The sequence below is a fragment of the Schistosoma mansoni genome, chromosome 2 (assembly GCF_000237925.1).
Source record: "Schistosoma mansoni strain Puerto Rico chromosome 2, complete genome".
NCBI classification, from domain to species: domain Eukaryota; kingdom Metazoa; phylum Platyhelminthes; class Trematoda; order Strigeidida; family Schistosomatidae; genus Schistosoma; species Schistosoma mansoni.
Window position 1 is genome coordinate 19,741,036 of NC_031496.1, and position 23,601 is coordinate 19,764,636.

Consider the following 23,601-nt stretch of genomic DNA (forward strand, 5'->3'; position numbering starts at 1 on the left):
TTGAGAATGCACTTACACTACTCAGAGAAGTCCTAAAGAATAAATAGAACTCTAATTTTGCCTCACAGTTTAAGTTTAATACAGAAACGCTAACTTTTTATCTGTAAACGTAAGGTTAGGTGTAAAGAACATTGAAAGTGACTGTTTACTATAATACGTTCTATTTTTCAAAAAAATTCGGGGTTTTCAATCAGTTTGACTGATATTGTGAATCTATCAATATTTACCGCCACTGAAGACCTGGAAGCAGTGGACGGCCGGTTCGTCCTAGTAGGGGATTCCCCAGCAGTGCTAGTTCAAGATCTCGCGCTCGGGTGTCGAATTCAGTACCTTCAGTCTCTCACGCGAACGCTTAACCTCAAGACAACCAAGCCGGCATTCAACAATGTTAGCATCTAAATTCAACCAGTCCACGAAACTGCGCGACTATCTCTCACTGCCTTCGGTGGATAACTGCCCCACAACCGACACGGACTAGAATCCATAGGTTATTCTCTGAGTTCTAGTGAGAAACGGTTACCAGTGGAGTTCAACCGTACCAGGTGTGAGGTATTTACCCACCGAAGACAATTTAGTGGACCAGTTGAAGTTAGACACTAATAATGTTCAATGCCTGCTTGGTTGTCTTGAGGTTAAGCGTTCACGTGAGAGACTGAAGGTACTGAATTCGACACCCGTGCGCGAGATCTTGAACGAGCGTTGCTAAGGAATCCCCTACCAAGACGAACCGGCCTTCCACTGCTTTAAGGTCTTCAGTGGTGATAAAAATTGATCGATTTACGATCGCAATCAAAAACTCGACAATCTTAACAACCCAATACTGATATCACGCGGACTATTGAGATACCTTAAATGGACTGAGAAAACCGGTAGTCTGATTCGTCTTTTGCAAAAAGATGTCTAAAATTATCACATGAGCTTCAATCGTAACTGATGCATGTTACTGTTATCAACAGGGATTCTAGACGTGGTTTGTTTTTAATTAGTTTCCAAACTTTGCTTTAGTATTTATTAGGCATTCACCTGAAGATATCATAGATAAATTGATCTTAAAACTTGAGTCTTGGCAACTGAGAAACGGTTCAGACATCCCACACAAAATTATCTCTAATGAAGAGTACTTGACCTTCAGCTACGTTTTAGCTCACTAGTTGCTAATAATGGTTTTGTAGCGACCTTCACACTGCAAATGAATAACTTGTTGCATAAACGATGAGTGGTTCGTCGGCAAAGCTTCATCACTATTGTCAGTTTTACCTTGTTTCGATCTAAGCAAAAAAACAACCTACAATACAATCTAGTCAATTTCATGGATATACAGTCATGAGCAGTTTAATGTCTCAAATTCGTTCCCTATTTCGTCCTGTGTCTAAAGTTGGGGGAAGTAATAATAACTCCGAGGCATTTTTAAGGAGAGTAAGGTTGTGTCTTCTTACTGCAGTTGCCGGTTACGACAATAAGCACACGAAATATTCAACGAGAATTTCACCAAAATGGGTTTACGGGGATGATGCTTGCTTCTTATCAGTAACAGATTGTTCGTACGTCTTAGGTAAGTCGTGTCGTTTAAACAAACGACTTAACTGGATATTATAGCATTTGCGCACAGTTTACTATGTCTTAGAGTTCTCTCAGCAACTATTTATAGACCCTAAGATGGCTAACTTAATTCGAGGGATATACTTAGATTATCGACAGTCCTCTCCTCAATAGCTAAGTATTACCTTGTTTTCTACATATGTTCTGACTATACAAGTCCTCCAAAGCTTCCATTGGATCTGAACGGTTTACTCGCGTTCATTTAGGATGCAAGTTTTTCATCATAAAACGCATCAGTAACTAAGGTAAACGTAAAATGTAACCAAAAGTTATTTTAAATATTGTAACATGTTTTCTGAGCATGTGTGGTACGTAATAAACATTAAATGAATATTCAGAGTTTCCGGAAATCCCATACTGAAGAGAGACTGAATAGTATATCGTGTTACATCTTGATCGCATTATGATGGTTTACTAAATGTTTGTTTAATACTTGTGCATAAATATAGTTTTACATTGTAACTACTTGGTACTTAAATAAAGAAATGTAGGACCTGATGCTGTTCAAGTTATGCACGCTTCTTCGTTTGTAGGTGAAACGGGGATGTGTACCGTTCATTTTTCCAGATTCTGGGTCTTTTCGTTTGTTGTACCCCATCATCACTTTTGGCTTTGGCCCCTGCCAATTCATAGTAGATATTGTGTGGGAATGTGTAAATAATTAATGTACCTGAATTTCTTTGGTCGATCTAAAGTCTTAGTTTTCTCTGTACTTTTAATTCCGCTCATTTTCTCCCCACTTTTTATTTTGAGCCTTACTTAAATAAGCATCAAAATACACCAGATTGTAGCTTGTTGGCAGTGGATTGAATCACAAGCCCAGTTTTTAAGTGCATCTATTGTATTTGGTGTGGAAGATATTTTGTTGCCCAAGTCTCAAAGTATATTTCGGGTACTAAGCATAAGACTGTCCTACCAGTCTACTTTATCTTCAAATCCTCTATCGTTTTTATTTCACTCAAAGTGTTATGTTTTGTGTTAACCAGGTGTCGCTGATGGTGTTGGTGGTTGGCGGTCATACGGAGTTGATCCTGGTCGTTTCTCTAGAGCAGTTATGAAAAATTGTGAGCGTGTTGTAAATTCCGGTCGTTTTATTCCCGACAAGCTAGAAGTTTTAATTGCCCAATGCTATGAAGATGTACTAAATTCCAAGGAACTTATTTTGGGTATGATAAGTCGTTTATAGTTGTCTGTTCCATATGTTTCGTTGTTATTTTGACAACAAGTTTAGTCTCTCTAAATACCTTGAATTAGAAAGTCACTTAGCTATCTCTTGTCGTTGTGTTACTTTGAGAAGTACAAATAATTTTGAAAATTTTGGACGTATGGCCTTTGGTTAACTCAATTTCTTGGACTAAAGTTTAAGATAAGGTTTTATTCCAACTTTAGGCCACTTATATCTTTATTTATGGTCTGATATTTTTCATCAGTAAAAACAATTTATTGTAATTCCAAGTTTTTATCGCAACTAAAATGATATAAAAAACTATTTCCGTAATGGACATTTAATAGAAAGTATTGTTTGAAACTGTTTTGTTGTTAACTGCGAGCGTCAACATATGAACTAAGGATAGCGAGTGAAGTAGTTGGATGCGTCGACAACTTCACTTATCTTGAAAATCTGATCAGCCTTAATGGGTTGGTGTCTGACGAAATCCGTGCATGGATTCAAAAAGCTCGTTTGACCTTTACCAACTTCATCTATGGCAAATGTGAGATATCCGTCTATCAATTAAGGGATGAGTATACTGCGCAGCGGTTTGCTCTGTTCTACTTTACGGCTGTGAAACATGGCCATTAAGAGTAGAAGATACTCGTAAGTTACTAGTATTTGACCACAGATGCCTTAAAAATATTGCTCGCATCTGCTGGGATCATCGGGTAAGTAATGGTGAGGTTAGACACAGGGTATTAGGAAATGATGGTAAATCAGTTGATGAGGTCATGAATCTTCATCGACTGAGATGGTTTGGCCACGTGTTAAGTATGCCTGAACACCTATTACCATGACGCGCTACGCTGACTAGTATTGGCGATGGTTGAAAGAGAGTTAGGGGAGGCCAAACCAAAACATGGCATCAGTGCTTGAAGTCACTAACTTATAGTCTGAGCTACGTTGGTATATTCAGACTACCTGGTTGGGGTCCGCGTGACTATCGTAACTAATGGCTGGAGACTGTGTGACATGGCTCAGAATGGATCACAATGGCGTAGGTGTATACACTCTGTCTCCCCTTAAACTATGAGACTAAAATTGCTTCACATTTTTCTTCCTGTACTATATCCTTATATATAATCCATCTTTTATATATTACCACCACTGAAGTAACTACTTCTATGAATTCGGTGTTCATCTTGTTGTGCTGATGATGTTATGGCAACTTGGACCGATGCATAAATATGCCTGGTCCCATATTGTAGCTGACTGACTGACGAGCTGTATTCTTTATTTGCTGCTTTAGGCCACTTTGGATCGAAAACGTGACCTACCTAAACGAATTAGAATGTTTGTAGGCTGATTGTGAGTTTATGACAACTATTTAATTCACCCAGCATATGGATAACCATGCTACATTATTCAATGATCATTAGTCAATTATAAGTGCCCAATATTAAGTAGTTGAGAAAGATTTCAACTCGTAACTGAAAAGTCTAAACTGGTTTTCAGGCAGTATTGCCGTAAATTCAGTGTATTTTTAGTTTGTTTGAATATAAGTTTAGTCATTTATAATGAAGTAATCTGTCTTTCATGTATGAACAATTCTGCAGCTTTGAACGTACTTATTGGCTTCAAAAGATTTTTGTTCTGCCTTTTCTGTCTCAGTCACTGTATCTATGGTGATTTCTGTATATTATTGTGATGAAATGACTCAAAATCAATTGCACTAGCGTAAATATATTTATTCATTATCTTCCATTAAATCTTCAGTCTAATTCCATGCTTTTCATTCTACTACTTAGCTTTTTCTTGCTACGTTATATTTCTTTTGTGTAGTTTCTATTTTAACTGTTGTTGTTTCTTCTACTCATTTTCACTTTTCATTTTGTAAATTGACCTGATTATTGTGATACATTATACAGCAGCTTGAACCGAAAAACAGTCACATTAGGTCCTTCGTTATCTACGATTGACCTAATTATTGATCGTTTACAACACCCATAAAGGGGCAAGTAGTTATCAATTAAAGCGATTGTGTTCATTTATAAACTTGGAGTACGTTTGTGCTGGTGTCCGTCTCTCACCTATTTCTATCATACTAGGTATTCATTTTCGTGTTCGTAACTTCCGGAAATTAAATTTAGATGGGCTTCAAAGACAAAAGATGTAGACTAATCATTAACATGCTCAATAATATGCAGGTATATGATAATTAGTCATATGGAAGGCTATGAATGTGATAAAATTAAGGCCAGAGTACGATATGTATTGTTCAAATGCTTGCTATTTAGATTACTTCCGAAAAACTCAATTTTAAAAATGTTATAAACACAGATATCAAAGCGTTAGCTAATAGTTTTTTATTTTTGTTTTGGTATATATATGCGGAAACTTTTTTGTCTCTAGGTTTTATTTTATAGTTAAACTGAAGACGTTTATTTGAAACAAAACTGTGTAATCTATTTTAAATAGCATAATAATTAATGACAGCCTTCACATAAAATGTAATACAATTTCTCCTCTGTAAGGTTCAGTGAACTAGATGTATGCGAAAAAGTCACTTCTTGAATGGCCCAAGGTACATTTAGAGCTCAGTCAGTAAGATTGACATTCGCCTCTCAACTATTGGGTTATGAAATGAACAATATATGGTATTGATATCATAAACACCATATATGTAGCTCTCTTGTGTTTGAAACGTTATGGAATCCAATAAAAGTTGTTTATTCAAGATACATCAACACTTGTGTATCATTGGTTCATCATATTCTCTTGTACATCTAAGTTTAGTGAGTGCATATACTATTATTATTATTATTGTTATTATTATTAATAATATTATTATTATTATAGGTAGCGCAACCCTATGCATAGTTTCATTACAACGTAATGAACATAGAGTTTATGGCGCTAGTCTAGGTGACAGTGGCTATTTAGTTATACGCGAAGGACATGTGATTCAACGTTCAGTCCACCAGAAGCATTCATTTAATACACCATTCCAGTTGTCTTGTCCACCTACGCTTCACTCAAGACGTTTTCATTGTGATTTGTAGGTTTATAATAACATTTTTGATTTTTAAATATTTGAGTCCTAATTTAAATAATAAGCACATAATATTTACTGCATAATTTTCAATGTAATTAAAATCAAGAAATGATGTAGAGTTTTGGGGTAGAAATCCATAAACTAAACTTTCACAATAATACCTAGCAATCTAGAGTGACATAGTCTATTTTCTGCGTGGGTTCGAGACTGAAGGGATAATTGAGAGTAAATACTCAGACCAAGATACCATAGTTTTACATTTAAAAGATTGGTAGACAGGTGTAGTTCCTCATTTTGATTAGCATTGTCGACTGAAATAAGTTTTTTAAGACAATCTCTTGGTATATCAGTTATTGATAATAATGAGGGAATACTAGTTAACTGTCCATTGTTCATGTGGAATATTGGATTACTGGTTGTAGTACTCAGTTTAGGTAGCTGGGCAGCAGATCAACCTCCAAAAACCGATTTAGTTCAAAGTCGTCCTTGGTTCACAGGCCTACGTGGGCAATCGATAATTTTTATCTGGTTATTGAGTTCAGTCCCAATATGTCTACATGGTGATTATATATCGGTCTGTTCTCCATATGTACAACAGTTATGCTTTCTTCTTCAATTACGGCGGATGAAAAGAAACATTTTAAGTTTAGTTTAGTTACAATGCTAGCATACCGAGTCTTTGGAAATAAATTTGTCTAGTTAGCTAAATATTGGATGAATATATGTCACATTACCGTTGAAATTGTAAACCATAGGTTGTATTCTGCATACTTCATGGTATAGTGTATTAATATTGTTGATAGTCTATTCATGATTGAAACTTTGAAAAAAATTGAGAACAATACAACTGGTTGTTTAAATGGAGAATCTTTTGATTAGTATGGATATTTAAACTGATTTATCAATTTAAAAAAGTAGTTGGGACTCAGTTTTCGGATACTAGCAAACACTGTTTTGGTTTGAAAATTTATTAGAAACATCTAAATCAGGAATATTTACCTCATTTCTAGACAATCATATTTGTCATAGAAAGGTATTTTCAAATTTTCCAGTTTCATGCACTTCATGTTCTGACGATTATATCATATAAAGTTCCTTGTTTAATATTCGTAGACCATTGTAAAGTAAAGATTACGATTTAGTAAATCGGGTGTCTAATTATCATTAAAAACGTTTAGTAAAATACAATGAATCAATAATATACCCCATCTTCACGTTAAGTACAAACAAGTTGATATGTTAAGAATCAAAGCGACTTGTGCACCAAAACAAGTGACCATTGTTATTCGAGTAGTAAGAAGTCTATGACCTAGCAATATATAGCTGAAGTACAATAGACGTGTTCAGGAAACTAACAGGTTGACTAATTTACTTAATTACAAAGGTATGTTTTGTTTCACTAGCCGTCATCATATTTTAGACTATTCATAGATATAATATAAGAAAAACTGGGATGTGTTATAAGTTACTAGTTATGATTTTTTATCAACATGTTTTAAATAGATTACTGATTTATTTATGTCACCATAACTGTTCACAAGACTAGATCTACTGACTCGTTATATTCGTTTATAATCTGTCGGTTAAACTACAGTCAGAATGATTAAACCACCAATCACACAATTACAACTGTATTCTTTTTCAATAAAATAAGAAACTTGCTTACATACAGAAGTTTAAAAAAATGAACATGATTATAAATTAATTAAGGCACTGTCTCTTGGCGTCGAGTGATATTTGAATGTTGGTCGGTTTCCTGGTTTTCATGACGAAATAAAGTATGAGTTTATTTTATTCTGTAATCTCATTTGTTCTTCTTCTATAATGATCAAGGAAGCGGGAAAAACGTTGCGTAGAGGTTTTTTGAGGTAAAAACTGATCACTTGACTCAGTTGAATCCAATTGTTCAAGAATATTTTGTTCTTGTGCAACCTTTTTAAACTATACATTTGGTTCTGGTAGATGTTAAATATTCCCAACTACTAGAATGGTCTCGAAACGTAAATGACTATCGAGAACCATAAAATATATAGTGAACAATTTGACTATTATCGACTGGTGATTGTAAATAAAGTGGGATCCACTGCTAAATGAACTTATTTATTTGTCAATACAAAAATCCTAACGGGATCGAAAATAATATCCGGTATTTGCTTGATCTGAAAGTCTTTTTAATCATGTAAAAAAAACTATTCAATGTTTGGTTATCACTATCATTGATATTATAATTCCTAAATAGTTTGGTGGTTTCCTACCCAAAATTTGTTTCTTGTCTCATTCTTAGTTAATATATAGTCATTACTGATTTGTCAATGCTTTTGATAATTTAAGTATTTCCATATCAACTTATATGTATTAAAATATTTTATAGACCTAATCAAGCTGCCCAAACATCTGTAGAAGTCAAACCAGGTGACATAATTATCGTGGGCACAGATGGCTTGTTCGATAATTTGACAGAGTCAATGATATTGCAAGAGGTAAAAACCATTGAGGTAAGCTGTGTGTATTTGTATGGAAGATATTATCAACTTTTTCATTTGAAGATAAATGAGATATTTCGTCTTCACATAAGTATTGAAAAACCGTCAGAAATTTCCAGACTCGTATAGTTAATTGGAAGGAAATAGAGTATTTTTAGTATAACAAGCTGTGACCGATTTTTAGGGAATTTTAGGATATTAATCAATTTTTTTTATTGGTGTAAACACTACCATATCTTGCCTCTATAGATTGGTTATAACCCTTGTGATCCGATTGCTAGTTAGATTATTCAATCTTCTACAAGAAGGTTTGTTGAGTCACGTGTAAGTGTATAGCTGGTCGCACTCTATATTGAATCCAATTCTCGATTAGGGCTTTGACTACAGACTCGGCTGGGGTACCCTTTATCGGTACCGCTACAGGCCATCGCGTGAATCTATCAATGGATGTAAAAATATAGTTATGGCCAATCTAAATCAGCAGAAATCAATACCGTTATAGCAGCTCTCCTACAACTAATTTTGATTGTGAGTGATTTTGTCGAGTGCTTCAATGAACTTATTTAACAGACAATGTTATTCAAACAGTAACAATTCGTCTATTTCATTGCATTATTGTGATCAATATCAAGTTTGTATAAATGTGTATGCTTGATCACATGTGACACCTACACACCTATTTCTCACTCTACCTTAAATGTTAATCACTTCAATATCTCTTGATAAATCATTCTCCTTCCCATATATATGTGCTCGAATCCTATTAATTGCCTCTCTTTGCCTTGCTTCGCTTCGCCTTGGTTCGATTTGACTCTGTATTCGCTTGCTTGTGCGCATCCGCCTTTTTGCTCCAATTTGCTCGATGTACCTGTAACTTTGTTATCTGTACTGTCCAATAACAAACTGTAGTCTCCGCTTCTTGTTGCTTTCTGAATTCTTGCACCGTTGGGATTTATTTAATAATGGTTATCAGGGTGATTGATAAACTAAATCTAAGGGATTATCTGAAATCCAAGCCTTACAGTGGTCTTGGAGTACTGTCTGTAAAGTGAGTTAGTTGAGGGGCTTGACAAAATTAACCGTAAACAAAACTAATCGCAGGAGAGTCGCTCCAGTTGATCCGCCATTATTTCAGCTGCTTTTGAACAATTACTACCATCGTATGGTATTTATTTGACATTGTTGTGGTGATAGACCAAGATCATATACGTTCATCAACAAAATAAAAATTCAAACTACATAACATCAACTGGTTTTAGAATTTTATTTAAGTTTAGATCTTGAACCTGATTTTCAATGAAATTTTTCACTCGACTGACTATCACGGTTTTCCTCCATCAATTGTTGCTATGATGTTAGTGAAGCTTCTTCCTTAGGCTGTTAGTATATGTCTTAAGTAGCTCTCAATGTGAATAATATTTAAATTTATATTGTATGTCGAAGTCAGTGTAAAATCCGGAAATTTATTTTATGATTATTTGTCGGATAGAAAGTCAACGTTTAGATAGATACATCATAGACTTGTTTTCCAACTCTATTTTCTCTCTATTACTACTTTCCAGTTACTTCCAAACTGTACAATTGATAGTTTAAAACAGTGTGCTACACGTCTTGTAGAGCAAGCTCGAAGTGCGGCGTTCGCTCCTGATTTCGTTTCTCCATTCGCTAGTGAAGCACGTCGTTACGGTATAAACATTGCAGGTCAGTTGGACTTAATCTCTATTCCTATCAAACTGAAGTGTATTTTTTTCTACCATTTATTCGTTGGTCTTTTTTTATACACGTTAGAAGTTGAAGGAATTTGACTCAATCACCAGGCTTAACGTCTAGATTTAAGGGAGAGTACACAAGTTTATGTTTGTTAAATTGGTAACTGAGTGTATAATATGTATTATATATTCTCCGTTATAGTGACTAAGCTTGATATGCTTATTCCACAGATTTGAAGTCAGTTAACATGTAAGAAACTTTAATGATGACTTCTTGAGGAGTACTTTGTGCAACTGCTGTTCTCCCAGTTATTCTGTCTATTCTTCATTTCCTTACAATGAGTAAAATATTTTGCGTGGTAGACTTCATTTGGAGCCTACTTCATAATTCTACTTCTATGTATTAAGTAAATATAGATCACATAGCAATTAAAGTTGATGTTAAAATATTTGATCAAGTATTTCGAAACCTTTCTTCTCAAGTTTCATGACAATTATAGACTTCTTGACAGTTCATCATATGGTTTTTATTTTTAAGTATGTCAACACTGATCGCCTTTCAAAAAATTGGTTATAATGTTTCCTATGTACCTGAAATAGAAACAGTGAAATATGATTGTCTTCTAAAGTTAATCATTTTTGTTTAATTGAATGGTTGTAGAGATTCGTTAGATTTTGTAATTGTTTACATCACGAGCTAACCTTAGTTGATGAGTAACCAATAAGAAACAGCAAACACTGAAAACATCCGTCTTGTCTAGGTTAGAACTTTTGAACCCGATCTCAGAAAGTTCGGTTGGTTTTTGCCTACTTGCAACGCCTGCGATATAGGCAAGATGTCCATCCATCAACCAGAAGACGAATATACGACGCATTAGTTCGTTTTTGAACCAACACACAAATGTGCCAGTTTCTATGTTGTTTTTGATTGGCTGAGATTAGAATTTCTCAACAGTATACACCTACAAACCCATCAAGGATCAGACTCAAATTCTGTGAGCTTCATGTGATGTATGTTTCCTTTGGATTAATGAGCTAGTATTTGATGGTTCACATTACCAATTTCAGTTAGTAGTTCTCGATATAGCCCAATATCGGTGGGTAACTGTCTCACTTCTGACGTTTTTGACTGTGTGTAAGCATTTAACAAATGATGTGATCAGATTACCAATCATAAACCATATGCAAATAAGTAATCCATACCTAAAGTTCTTGATTGGGTTTATAAACTACGTTTGTCACTTTCTATTCAAAGAAGAAGTCTGGCTACATAATATAGAACAGTTAAATGTTATACAGGTGTCTAATAGTCTTATTACGTATTTGAACACATAAACATTGGTATAAAGGGGCACAAAATACATATGCGCCACACAATAACAATGAGTTTGTTCATGGATAGGGAATATAAAGTGTGTATAATAACAAAAGAAGAACAATGAACAGAAATTAATGTATGAGAGAATAATAATAATAATAATAATAATAATAATAATAATGGGAGAAACAGTTCAGTTAGGGTTCCCAAATGTTCTAGTATGTCCGAGAATGGGGAGTGTCAGCTCTCTCTCTCTCTCTCTCTGAATGATCTCACATGGCCACGTGCATACAACCAATACTAGGGAAGTCCTACTCACTACCTTCTCGCAGCGGGGGTGTTGTTTACGAAATTAAGAGGACGAAAAGCGAGTGTTCAGCTCTCTAACCGGGTTGGTGGATTCGGAGGATCCATCTAGGGGAGTTAGGAAACCCTGATTCCGAACCAATGGTGTACATGGGTTCCAGGATCCCGAGGAAACAGATGGCGTACGAACCTATTGTTGGTCACCGCATACTCAAGGTTGAAAAGTCGTTCTCCATGTAAAAAATCCACACCAACATTACCTACATCCATCAGAGCTGTTTTTCAGAACATCATCGATGGCAAAGTTGATGAAAAGTGCTGAAACAGCGAAACCCTGTCTCACTCCACTGGTTAAATGAAACAGCAAACAAGCATTATAAGCAAAGATGGATAGTGCCTAGCATCAACTCTGAGATGCAAGTACATCCAGCTGACGAGTCGCAAATAGGATGGAACGCGCGTCCTGGATTACACTGCTAGCTACTATCCATCTTTGCTTATAAGTCATTTCAAGTTATTTATCGTATTCCTACTAGTTTCCCTTATGTGGTTCGATCTCGTCTCTTACACATAGCAGAAGCTATAGCAATTCGAGCCAACGACCCAAGAAATTTGTAACACCCTTATCTCTCCCTTGGCCTTAATAAATGATTTTATTTTCCATACTCTTTCTTCGTTTGTTTTTCTTCAACCCCTCCTACCAATTATTTACTTATTTTTTCAAATATTCGCTTCACGGTCCACTTACCTGAACGTAATCTTATAATTTTAATGAATGTTATTTCAATGTCTATATTTTTCTAATCATTAACCTATTTCCCATTATGTAACATTGATTCAAGCCTTTATTATTCTTATCACTACTAGTACACCTGTCATCACACTACCAATTTGTACTTTTCACTTGTTATGTTTAGTTATGTAATCTATTCCACTGTTATCATTGACTCATAAACTGCGTTGATTGGTTTAGTAATTTCGTATATGCATATAAATATTACTGTATATTAGAGTAAAGCCTGATGAGGATCTAATTTATTAAAATCTATTTTATATTTTAAATTTGTATTAACATTCAACCACCATTTTACATTTGTCATTTTTTGAAGGTGGAGTTCCTGGTGACATAACCGTCATTTTAGGTTTAGTTATTGAAGAGAAATCATCACCAACTAGTAGTCACGTAAAAGAAACACGATCCTCATTAAATCATCATCATCATCGTCGTCATCATCATCATCATCATCATTTACTTTTTCAACGGAATCGGAGTTTATCATGTTCTGAATTAAACTATAATAAATTTCATTCATTCACTTCTTCCTCTTCAACATTACCAACTTCTTCAAATAATACTACTACTGCTACTTCTTTTTCTTCAAAATTATTTCGAACTTATTCATGTACTTAATACCATTTTCTAGTTATATTTGAAAACAAAATCGTAACTAGATTCATCTTGTCCTACTGTCTACTAAGATGGTCAGATGCCGTTTAAGAATACTCAACTAGTTGACTATTTAGCCATATCTTTTTTCTCTTTCACACACACACACACTGCACATATATACTGTAAATAATTTTAACCAATGAAGTTAGCCAAACACTTGTTATCGCATTGTTCTCTTTTTTACAAGTGTTTTATCTTTTCACAGTAAGGCAAATAATCCATATGTTTATTATGAAGAGGAGACTATCGATTTATGCGTAGAGATGATCTTGTATAATCGTAGAAATAATATTTATCATGCCTGTTTTATGTCAAAAAAGGTTTGTTTTTTTTTCCAAAATTCTTTTTCCTTTTGTTTGTTATCAGTTTTATTTCATTGTATATAAGTGATACATTTATGTGTATAGAGGACACTATATGGCTTTGATTGTTTTTTTTAATTTCTCTTCTCCTGATTGTTATAAATGATCAATTTAATTGATTGGGTAGAATTAATTCATGGTTGTGCATATGTATATGTGCTCTTTTCAAGTAACTAGGAGGCTATTTCATTGTCGTTTTCCATGTTATTTGTATACTATAGAAAATGTAATCAACCTAACTACTGGATTCAAAATATAGTTGATATAATATCACGTTTGCTTTTTTTCGTTGTCACTGTATTGATGTGAAGTGTGGCGATTTCAGTTCGATATGAATTCATTCCAGTTTCTATATTAATAATGATCAATTAGATTCACATCCTAATGTAGATATCAATATTGAGTTGTCTTAAATTGGACGAGAAGTGTATCCTGATTTTCGTTGCTAGACACAATCGAAAATATAATCTTGTGAAATTCGGTTGGAAGGCAAGACTTGAAGTAAACAGATGTCTGGTATTTTTCCGTATTCAATCCTTTTCTAATGAAAGTTACACCATGATAATAATCATCTTGGAACTACATAAATATCTGCAAAAATCAGAATTAAGTAGTGTAACTTATATCAGTTATGTTTGGTGATTTTCGAGGAAGTCGGTAGTTAATCTAAATTTTTACAGAGAGAATTAAATTTTGCAGTGAATACATCAAAAATTTTAACTAAATAAAATAGTACTGATTGAAAATAAGTATTATTGGATAACCAATGTGTAACCTTGGCATACATTTCTACTGTATGGGGCGGAAACCTGGAGAACTACGAAAGCCATCATCCAGAAGTTACAGGTGCTTATTAACAGTTGTCTACGCAAAATACTTCGGATCCGTTGGCCAGACACTATCAACAACAAGCTACTTTGGGAGATAACAAACCAGATTCCAGCGGAGGAAGAAATCAGGAAGAAGCGCTAGGAGTGGATAGGACACACATTGAAGAAATCACCCAACTGCGTCACAAGACAAGCCTTCACATGGAATCCTGAAGGCCAAAGGAGAAGAGGAAGACCAAAGAACACATTACGCCGAGAAATGGAGACCAATATGAAAAGAATGGACAAAAACTGGATGGAACTAGAAAGGAGGTTCCAGGACAGAGTGGGTTAGAGAATGCTGGTGGGTGGCCTATGCTCCATTGGGAGTAACAGGCGTAAGTAAGTAATGTGTAACATTCGTTCATCTTCTACAACTTCATACCGGTTGATAGAAACTGATAAACATGAAATGATGTCATATTTTTTAAAAAAAAGAACCTTCTGTTTGATTGAAAACCATTTCATTGGTTCTCTGTTTCATCGGTTCAACGAAATTTTATACCTGAATATTATTATTATGGCGCTCTAATTTCTGCATTTGTTTGTTTTATTTTATATTTATCAGGGAAATTATATCTAGTTTTAATGATCCTGTAGAATATTGTTTTAGTCAGCTAAGATGAACGTTTGATTTCATCATTGTTAAAAGAGAAAGAGCTAAATTCTTAATATGGATTGTCACAGTTCAATAAATCACACGGAGGAAATCGACTTTTTTAAGAAATAAAGGGAATTCCTTTTATTATGGGCGGTTTTATTAAATTAGGAATGTGAACACAAAGCTTAAATAGCATGTTTATATAGTAAGTAAAATTAAGATTCCATACAATTTTTCCTATTGTTAAATTCGACTAAGCAAGAATCATTAACGTAATGGAATAACATAAATTCATCATATTTCGCGGTTTCTGATCAACTACTTAAAACCCTCCGACCAGTATTATCAATGATTGATTCTTCGTTTTAGAAGCTCGCCCTCTTGTTAGTCAGTAATCTGGAACCGATCTGTTCAAAGTTTTTCTGTCCATAGTTTAAAAGACACCTTTCAGTTTACTTAAATGCTAGAAAAAGTTGACGTTTCTGAAAAATACATTGTTTCCTTTAATGTATCATCATTATTTACCGCAATCCACTAGGAGAAACCATGCAAAGAAAATTCCAATAGGCTCATCTAGTCCCTCTACCAAAAGATGAATTAATGCAACTCTTACCAAAGATATTTGTTATATTTGAGTAAAGATTAAATTATAGGTAACTTCTGAGAACTATTTATGGACTAATACTGTACGTATATTCCTATTGTATAACTATTCGGTAACTGGATTATGTATATTTATATTCCTCTAGTTATAAGCTTTATTTTGACCAATAGACTATTATGATACAATTTAATATTCTTAAATTATACTGAGTTTATTAATTACAGTCTCCCAAGATCGCAGAAACTTTTTGGCTTGATCATGTACAAGTTTTATTTCCTATTTTATGATGTGATGTGGTCCATTTGGCTTGTATATAAACCGGGTATGTTTAAAATTAATGATTCGTATAGTGGAAGCTGGTATTGGTGTTCTGTACTAAACTGGCAAGACTAGAAGGACAAAAGACCAGTAAAAACGCTAGGCTGCTCACACCGGTCGATACGTCGTTGGTTTGACACAGTCCTAAGATTGTATAAATCGTATTCCGTTTGTGTAAACAAGTTTCCGCTTTATGTTACCTCTAATTATGTCCACCAGTTTACATGTACGTCCAAAAGTATATACATCGGAAGAAGAGAAAAGAGGGTTAGTGTTCGCACCCCTGAGCACATTTTATAGGAGATGAGATTAAGAGAACAACACTTTCAGCAGTGCGATTGCACGCCATCTGCTTGACAGTGGCTATGGTATCGGTATTCCGAAGTCCAAGATAATTATTAGACAAAGAGCGTCTAATTTACTGCTAGGTTACTCAATCTTGTATCAAGGGTTACATAACTATAACAATATCTTGTTTCTATACACTTGGTTTTTATTCTAGAATATTCGTATATTCAACGTATAAATATTAACATTATTCAGCAAATAAATATCTGTTATAGTTCTTTCATACTTATTGCTCTTTTCAACTAACCTTCACTGATGAGGATTTTTCCGACATTGTGATATATAAATTATGTAAACTGATTTTTAATAAATAATACTGTTATGCTAAGGTTGTAACCAGTTGATAAGAAACCGCAGAATATGATGAACAGTTTTGAGAACAGTTTTATGATGAATTCTTGTTATTCTGATACATTAATTGTTCTTGCTTTAGTCAAACATGGAAAATTTTTAATTTTGTATAATTACAACTGCATTCCAAAACCTTTAATGTAAGTCTGTGGATCAGAGAATTATAGCGTTTTCCCTTTCAGTTCTTTTTCACCCTTACTTTCAGTGAAAACGTAGGTGATTTGGGATACTTTTCTGTGAGGAGTCAACCGCTGTTAGCATAGAATGCTTCAGGATAGTATTAAGACTTGACTATTTGACATGGAAACGGTTTATTCTCAATACTATCAGACAAATTGTATCCGGTTTCAACTCATCCGATAAGAGCCTTACAATTTCAAGGAACCACATTCGTTGTTACAATACGTTTATCGGCAAGGCAGAGTCGGTAACTTTTATTTGATTGGAAAAATACCATACAGTAACTCCTTCACATTGTTTATAGCTAAATATCATGACAAAGCCTACAAATACATTACTAGCGTTGTGCATTGTTTCTTAAACTAAGTTCATTGAAAGTTCCTACTATTTATTGACCGTTGGTACGATTTCCAAACATCCACAGAAATAAATATGTGTTTATGTTTTCCTAATATAAGCTTAGTGGTAGCCTGACGGTAAAAGCACTTAAATTACGATCACCAGGTTGAAAGTTTGAGCCCTACTGCAATTATTTCGATTAGAACCAAAGCATAGTATCGCTAGTTGTTATGCAAACAAACGTCCCTGAAAATCGAAATGATGAATCTGTAGTTGGTATTAAAATAAAATCTTATATGAGCACTGTTTTGGATGAAATAATTTAGAGCTCCGATGCATAGTTTACTTCAAATATTATTTGTTCGCCTTAGATTACTATACATATGGTGTTGGAAAAATTTCAGAAAAAAATACATGATTTACAACATGTAGAATCTGTTATATCATAGCGACGACTTAAGTCTTGGTAACTTCCGGGACCTTTGAATGGAAGATCATTCTATGTATATTCTTATTGTTTAACTATTAAGTAACTAGATTGTGTATATCTATATTCATCTTATTATAAGCTTCATTTTGATCTATTGATTATTATTGTACGATTTACTGTTCCTAAATTATACTCAGCCTATTGATTACTGTCTCCCACGTTCACAGCCACATTTGGCCTGATCTTGTACAAATATTACTTTCTATTTTATGGTGTGATGTGGTCTGTCTGTCTGGTATATAAACCGAGTGTGCTTGAAATAAACGATCCGTGTAGCAGAAGCTGCAATTGGTGTTCTGGGCTCAAGTGGAAGGGGCTAGGCGACAAAGGACCAATAAGGACGCCAGATTACTCATACTGATCGAACGTCATTGATTTATCACAGTGTTAAGGTCGGGAAGGTCGTATTTCCATTGGTGGATAATTCACGGAAATAAAAGCCGGACATAAAAATCAATAGCGAATCAGCATACGTCCTTTGTTTATTTATAATGTCATAACAAGTTGGCGACGGCCTTTGTAAAGTCACAACAGGATCTCTTCATAGGATCCACTAATTCTTGAACATTCTCAACACATGGTTTGTCAGATTGTATGAAAAAAAATCAGTTTTAATGAGTGACATAAAAATCTCTCTACTATATTTTATTTCTTAATAAGGAAACAGGTTTGTGTTATCTCCCAGTCTTGTTTCTTCGTTATTTTACAGCTAAATAGTCAAATTTATTGATACTTAAAATTGTTGATTCAAATACTTTATGACTTGAATGGTTTGTTTGTATTCATCATTATTCATGAGTGAAAATGTTGAGCGTTTTGAATCATGCGAATAACATGTGTCCTGATTAAGGTTGCTTTTTTATTTCTTCAAGTTCAAATCGATTACCATTGATCAATTTTGTATTTGACTCAAAAGGGCTTCTAATTACATATATACATGTATATATCATTAAGCGAAAATGGTATTGAGGTCAACAGTTATCGTGACAGAACGATTAACTAATAAAATGATAAACCTGATCAAAACGGTTTACTTGATAATTCTGTGATCGAATTGATTTCTAAATTCCAGTTGAATACACTCTGAAAACTAGGAACAGTGGCCAACTGCTTTTGGTGTTATGAAGGGATTAGGGCTACTTTTTTATGTATTGATTGTCAAAATAAAATAACAATTAGTGAATGTGAAGTGAAAATAAGTCACAAAACCATTACGGGTGCATTTCTATTTATTGTATCAATAACTATTTATCATCCAGTGTAAGGCTTTCAATTTCTCTATTTCTGAAAACCAAATGTCTGAATATGCCGGTGAGTTAATATCAGGATCTTAGAAACTATAAGTAGTCAAAATTTCAAATTAGTTACAGAATGCATAGTAATTGTTATAGCGTTCCACTTCTACAAATTCGCTGTAACTTATTGTTCCAGTGAAAGACAATAATCGTTGAAGAAATTTCTTTCCTATAAATAACAAAGTTTATTTCATGTTGTGTTGCTTGAGATAAATAAGTGAATATTAATGAGATCTAGATTTCGTTCTTGGCAATATTCATCGATACCGCGCTTATCTCACAATAGTCTGTCTCCCTCTTCATCATGGATTAAGAGATTTCCTAGGAACATCTCTGAGTTAAGTAAGTTAGAACTATGTCTTACCGATAAATAACAACAGTAAGAAAATATAAGTCAGTAGACTTCTGAAGCTTGTGATCCCGAGAAATTATTAGTTGTATATAAATTTACGCCTGAGTTTAGTAATTTTTTCGCAATAAAATATGGATAAGAAATGTATGTACTGAGTAATTCAGTGATTTCAACCATTGTAAGGTGTAATACTTCTGTTTTGATTTAGCCCTTACACTTAGTGTGACTCAGTGCCAGGTACTTGGTGAATGAGTTAATAAAATCTCAAAACATTAGAACCTAATAACGTCAACATGAAAAATCGGTGAGAAGCGATCATATTCGATATCAACAGAGTATTGTACAGATGAGTCCTCAATGATTACATTAAGTTGATTTACAGTAGGATAATATTTCTAAAGTGGAAATTGTTTTCTAAACTGACTTAAGCTGACGAACGCCAAGAAAATTACACGGCGTTGTATACCTATTTTGTCCTACTGTGAGAACCATCAATTAGAAAATGACTTTGTTCGAAGCTTTTTAATTTTTCTACGGTTTATTAGATACTACTGATTTGTGAAGAAAAGTGAGCTAAATTTAATAAAACGACTTAAGTAAGCGAATAATTAAAACAAAACCAAAATATTTTTGTAGTAACCTTGGTAAGGAAAGCCACTTTGTGATAATCTAATCGTTTAGGTCTAATTTATGTGTTCTCGGATCCATGGAATAGCATCAATCCCTTCCTGATTGGAGCTTCTATACTTGAGTAGATTAGTAACCTATAAATAGTAAACGATGACTCCTTTCTACAAGAGTTCGGACATTTTTTTTCTTTGAAATACATGATAAAATTAAAGAACCTTTTTCTATCAAGCGGTAGTTTCATACCAAACTGATCTTTTACGAAATTTTGCGGTTCGAATTTCCAAGTGCTCTGTCATTGATAATACCTTCAATAACACTTCGCTTGACCAACACGTAATTTGTACTGTACCATATCCATAACATCTGAATATAATTAGACACATTTTAAGACAATCTATGCATTGAAGGAATTCTCTTCAATGAGTTCATTTTCAAAGATGTATAATTGTACAATTTTATTGACAAATTATTGGTCAATTTATGATTATACCGTTTGTTAGAATTCGATTAATTGTCACGTAAAATTTGACTACATCATTTTAAATAAACTAAGAGTTATTGAGAGAAGAAATTTACAATGCATGAGAAATATATAATTGATCAGATGAGAAGTGTGTCTGTGTGTATGCTTAAGTTCTAATGAAGATCCCCCTATACTACTGTGGTGTGGGCTACTTATGTACACATAAGTAGTATATGGTGATGGTCAGACATAGAATGCATTTTGGCAGAAGATAGATGAGGAAAGACCAGGGACGAAGCGCAATCGGTATGAAAATGCATAAATAATAATCATCGAAGATGGACTGATATTTGCAGAAGGAACAGTCAAGATTGAGACAATTGATTGTTATTTTGCAAATTAACTGTTTACCATTGTATGGTTATCAGATTTTAGTGAGATAGTCTGTAATTTGTGCTTAAATACATTCGACTGTCCCAACTAGTGTTCTGTTCACTACACTACCTCAAGTGTAAGATAGGTTGCCAAGACTGACATATTTAATGTATGTTTACCAGTTCATCTGCTCTTACAGAGTTAGGTATTTAAGTCATTCGTCAGTAACTTTTTTGCCTCGTTCGTAACATCTATCATCATGGCTTAACAAAGATCAACACAGAAGATACTCCTCAGCTTACTTTATATCACAAAATCTATGGCTCTCCATAATTTAAAACTTGAGTTATGCTTACGAAAGTAGTTTTTCAGATCCGTTTGTTTACTATGGTCCGGATTCATAGTTTTATTTTAGTGTTCCCTTTCTTCCTCGTTCTTATTTATACGTTTATACAATAATTCTAATTAACTGTACTTTATTATTATTATTGATATTATGAAAGAGATTGTCTCTAACATGATTTCTTGATTACCGTTCAAACATCTTCATTAGAACTTAATGATACACACAGTTACACTTCTCATCTGATCAATTATATATTTCTCATTCATCGTAAATTTCCTCTCTCAAGAAGTCTTAGTTTATTTAAAATGATGTAGTCAAAATTCTCGTAACAATTAATCGAATTCTAACAAACGGTATAATCATAAATTGACCAATAATTTGTCAATAAAATTGTACAATTATACATCTTTGAAAATGAACTCATTGAAGAGAGTTCCTTCCATACATAGATTGTTTCATCATGTTTTGAAAATATATCTGTTCAAATGATAAAATTATATGTTACATTAACAACAATATATGCATCAATTAATTCACAATTCAATAATCAATTATTATCATTTCTTTGTGTCATGATAAAATTTATGGGCTGTAGTGAAGTATCTGATGCACATAAGGAGGGGGTTTTGTGGAGATTTTAGTAATTTCTTTTTTATAGTTGAGATCATCAGTCAATTAAAGCTAGACGACCATGGAAAACCTTGAAGCGCTGGGCGGCCGTTTTGTTCTATTATGGGACTCCTCAGCAGTGCGCATCCACGATTCTGCCTCGCGAGGTATTTCCTGGAGTTCCAGTGAGAAGCAGTGACCAGTAGAGTTAAACCAGGTCTGTTGTGAGATATCAACTCAATGAAGACAATTGGTGAACGGTTGCTCAATTTCGTGGATTGGTTGAAGTTAATCATTTTTCTGTTATGTACAATCTGTAATTTCTTAATTGTATAATGAGTTCTTTTTGATTAAACTTACATCTGGCAAGAAATACCATAGCTATCTACAATATTTATGTCAATCTGTTGAGATTTCAGCGTTTGATCTATTTTTTTGCAATTAAAATATCCCAGTTATCAGCCTGATTAATTGGCATGTACTTAAAATACTTGTTTAAAAAAGTTAACAAATATTTTGCTATCAGAAAGGGGGTTCTGTGGAGATTTTAGTAATTTTATATAGTTGAGATCATGAGTCAATTGAAGCTAGACCACCATGGAAAACCTGAAAGCACTGGCTTCATGAGGTATTTCCTGAAGTTCTAGTGAGAAGCAGTAACCAGTGGAGTTCAATCAAGTCTGTTGGGAGATATCAACTCACTGAAGACATTGGTGAATGATTGCTCAATTTCGTGGATCGGTTGAAGTTAGACATTAACACTTCTGGATGCCAGCTCAGTGGTTTATCGTTTAAGTGCTCGAGCGCGAGGCTCATATTTCCTGGGTTCGAATCCCGTTAGGCGGTATCGTGGGCGCGCACTGCTGAGGAGTCCCACATTAGGACAAAACGGCCATCCACTGATTCCAGGTTTTCCATGGTGGTCTAGCTTCAATTGACTCATGATTTCAACTACATAAATATTAACTGAACCTCTAAATTATTTGATAAGCTGTGACTAATATAGCATCTAAAGTACTAGCCTCAATAATTATCGGGCGCCTAACTAAGACTCGTGGACTGCAAACACGAGAAAATCAGGCTGGCTTCAGACCTGGTCGTAGCTGTATCGACCACATATTCACCATTCGTCAAGTTTTAGAGCACAGACACGCTTATCGGCGTCCGACAATGACAGTTTTTCTGGACTTGAAAGGAGCATTTGACTCTGTAGACCGAGAGGTTCTGTGGCAGTGTCTGTCATTGAAAGGTGTACTTCAGAAGTACATAAACCTTGTAAAGGCTCTTTACACGAACACTATTAGTCGAGTGAGAGCTTATGGCGAACTGTCATCTGACCTTGCAACCTCAAATAGTGTCCAACAAGGCTGTCCACTATCCCAATTTCGGGTTAACTTCATTATAGACATATTGCTGGAAATAACACTCTCGTCAACTGAATTTTCAGGGATTAATCTCCTATCAGGAGGTCCACTTATCAACTTGGAATATGCCGATGACATCGTCCTGTTTGGTGAAGACGCTGACAAAGTGCAGAGTCTTCTGTTGTCGAACGTGTCGACAACTTCACTTGTCTTGGAAGTCTGATCAGACCTAATGGGTTGGTGTCTGACGAAATCTCAGCACGGATTCAAAAAGCTCGTTTGGCTTTTGCCAACTTACGTCACCTGTGACGAAGACGAAACATCCGTCTATCAATTAAGAGGCGAGTATACTGCGCAGCAGTTTGTTCTCTTCCACTTTATGGCTGCGAAACGAGTAGAAGATACTCGTAAGTTACTAGTATTTGATTACAGATATATCAGAAATATTGCTCACATCTGCTGGGATCACGGGATAAGCAGTAGTGAGGTTAGACACAAAGTATTAGAGAATGATGGTAAATCAGTTGATAAGGTCATGAATCTTCATCAACTGAGATTGTTGGGCCACGTGTTATGCATGTCTGAACACCGATTACCACGACGCGCAATGCTGACTAGTATCGGGGACGGTT

At 34.5% G+C, this 23,601-nt stretch overlaps 1 protein-coding gene across 1 annotated transcript; it reads left to right on the plus strand.

Moving 5' to 3' along the window:
* Positions 1–1,180: 1,180 nt before the first annotated feature.
* Smp_046890 (putative protein phosphatase 2C) lies at positions 1,181–13,393 on the plus strand. The gene is made up of 6 exons (XM_018796010.1): positions 1,181–1,552; positions 2,586–2,765; positions 5,612–5,810; positions 8,179–8,302; positions 9,853–9,991; positions 12,733–13,393. The coding sequence occupies exons 1-6, from the start codon at positions 1,324–1,326 to the stop codon at positions 13,032–13,034; spliced, it is 1,173 nt and encodes a 390-aa protein (XP_018650265.1). The 5' UTR covers positions 1,181–1,323; the 3' UTR covers positions 13,035–13,393.
* Positions 13,394–23,601: the final 10,208 nt, after the last annotated feature.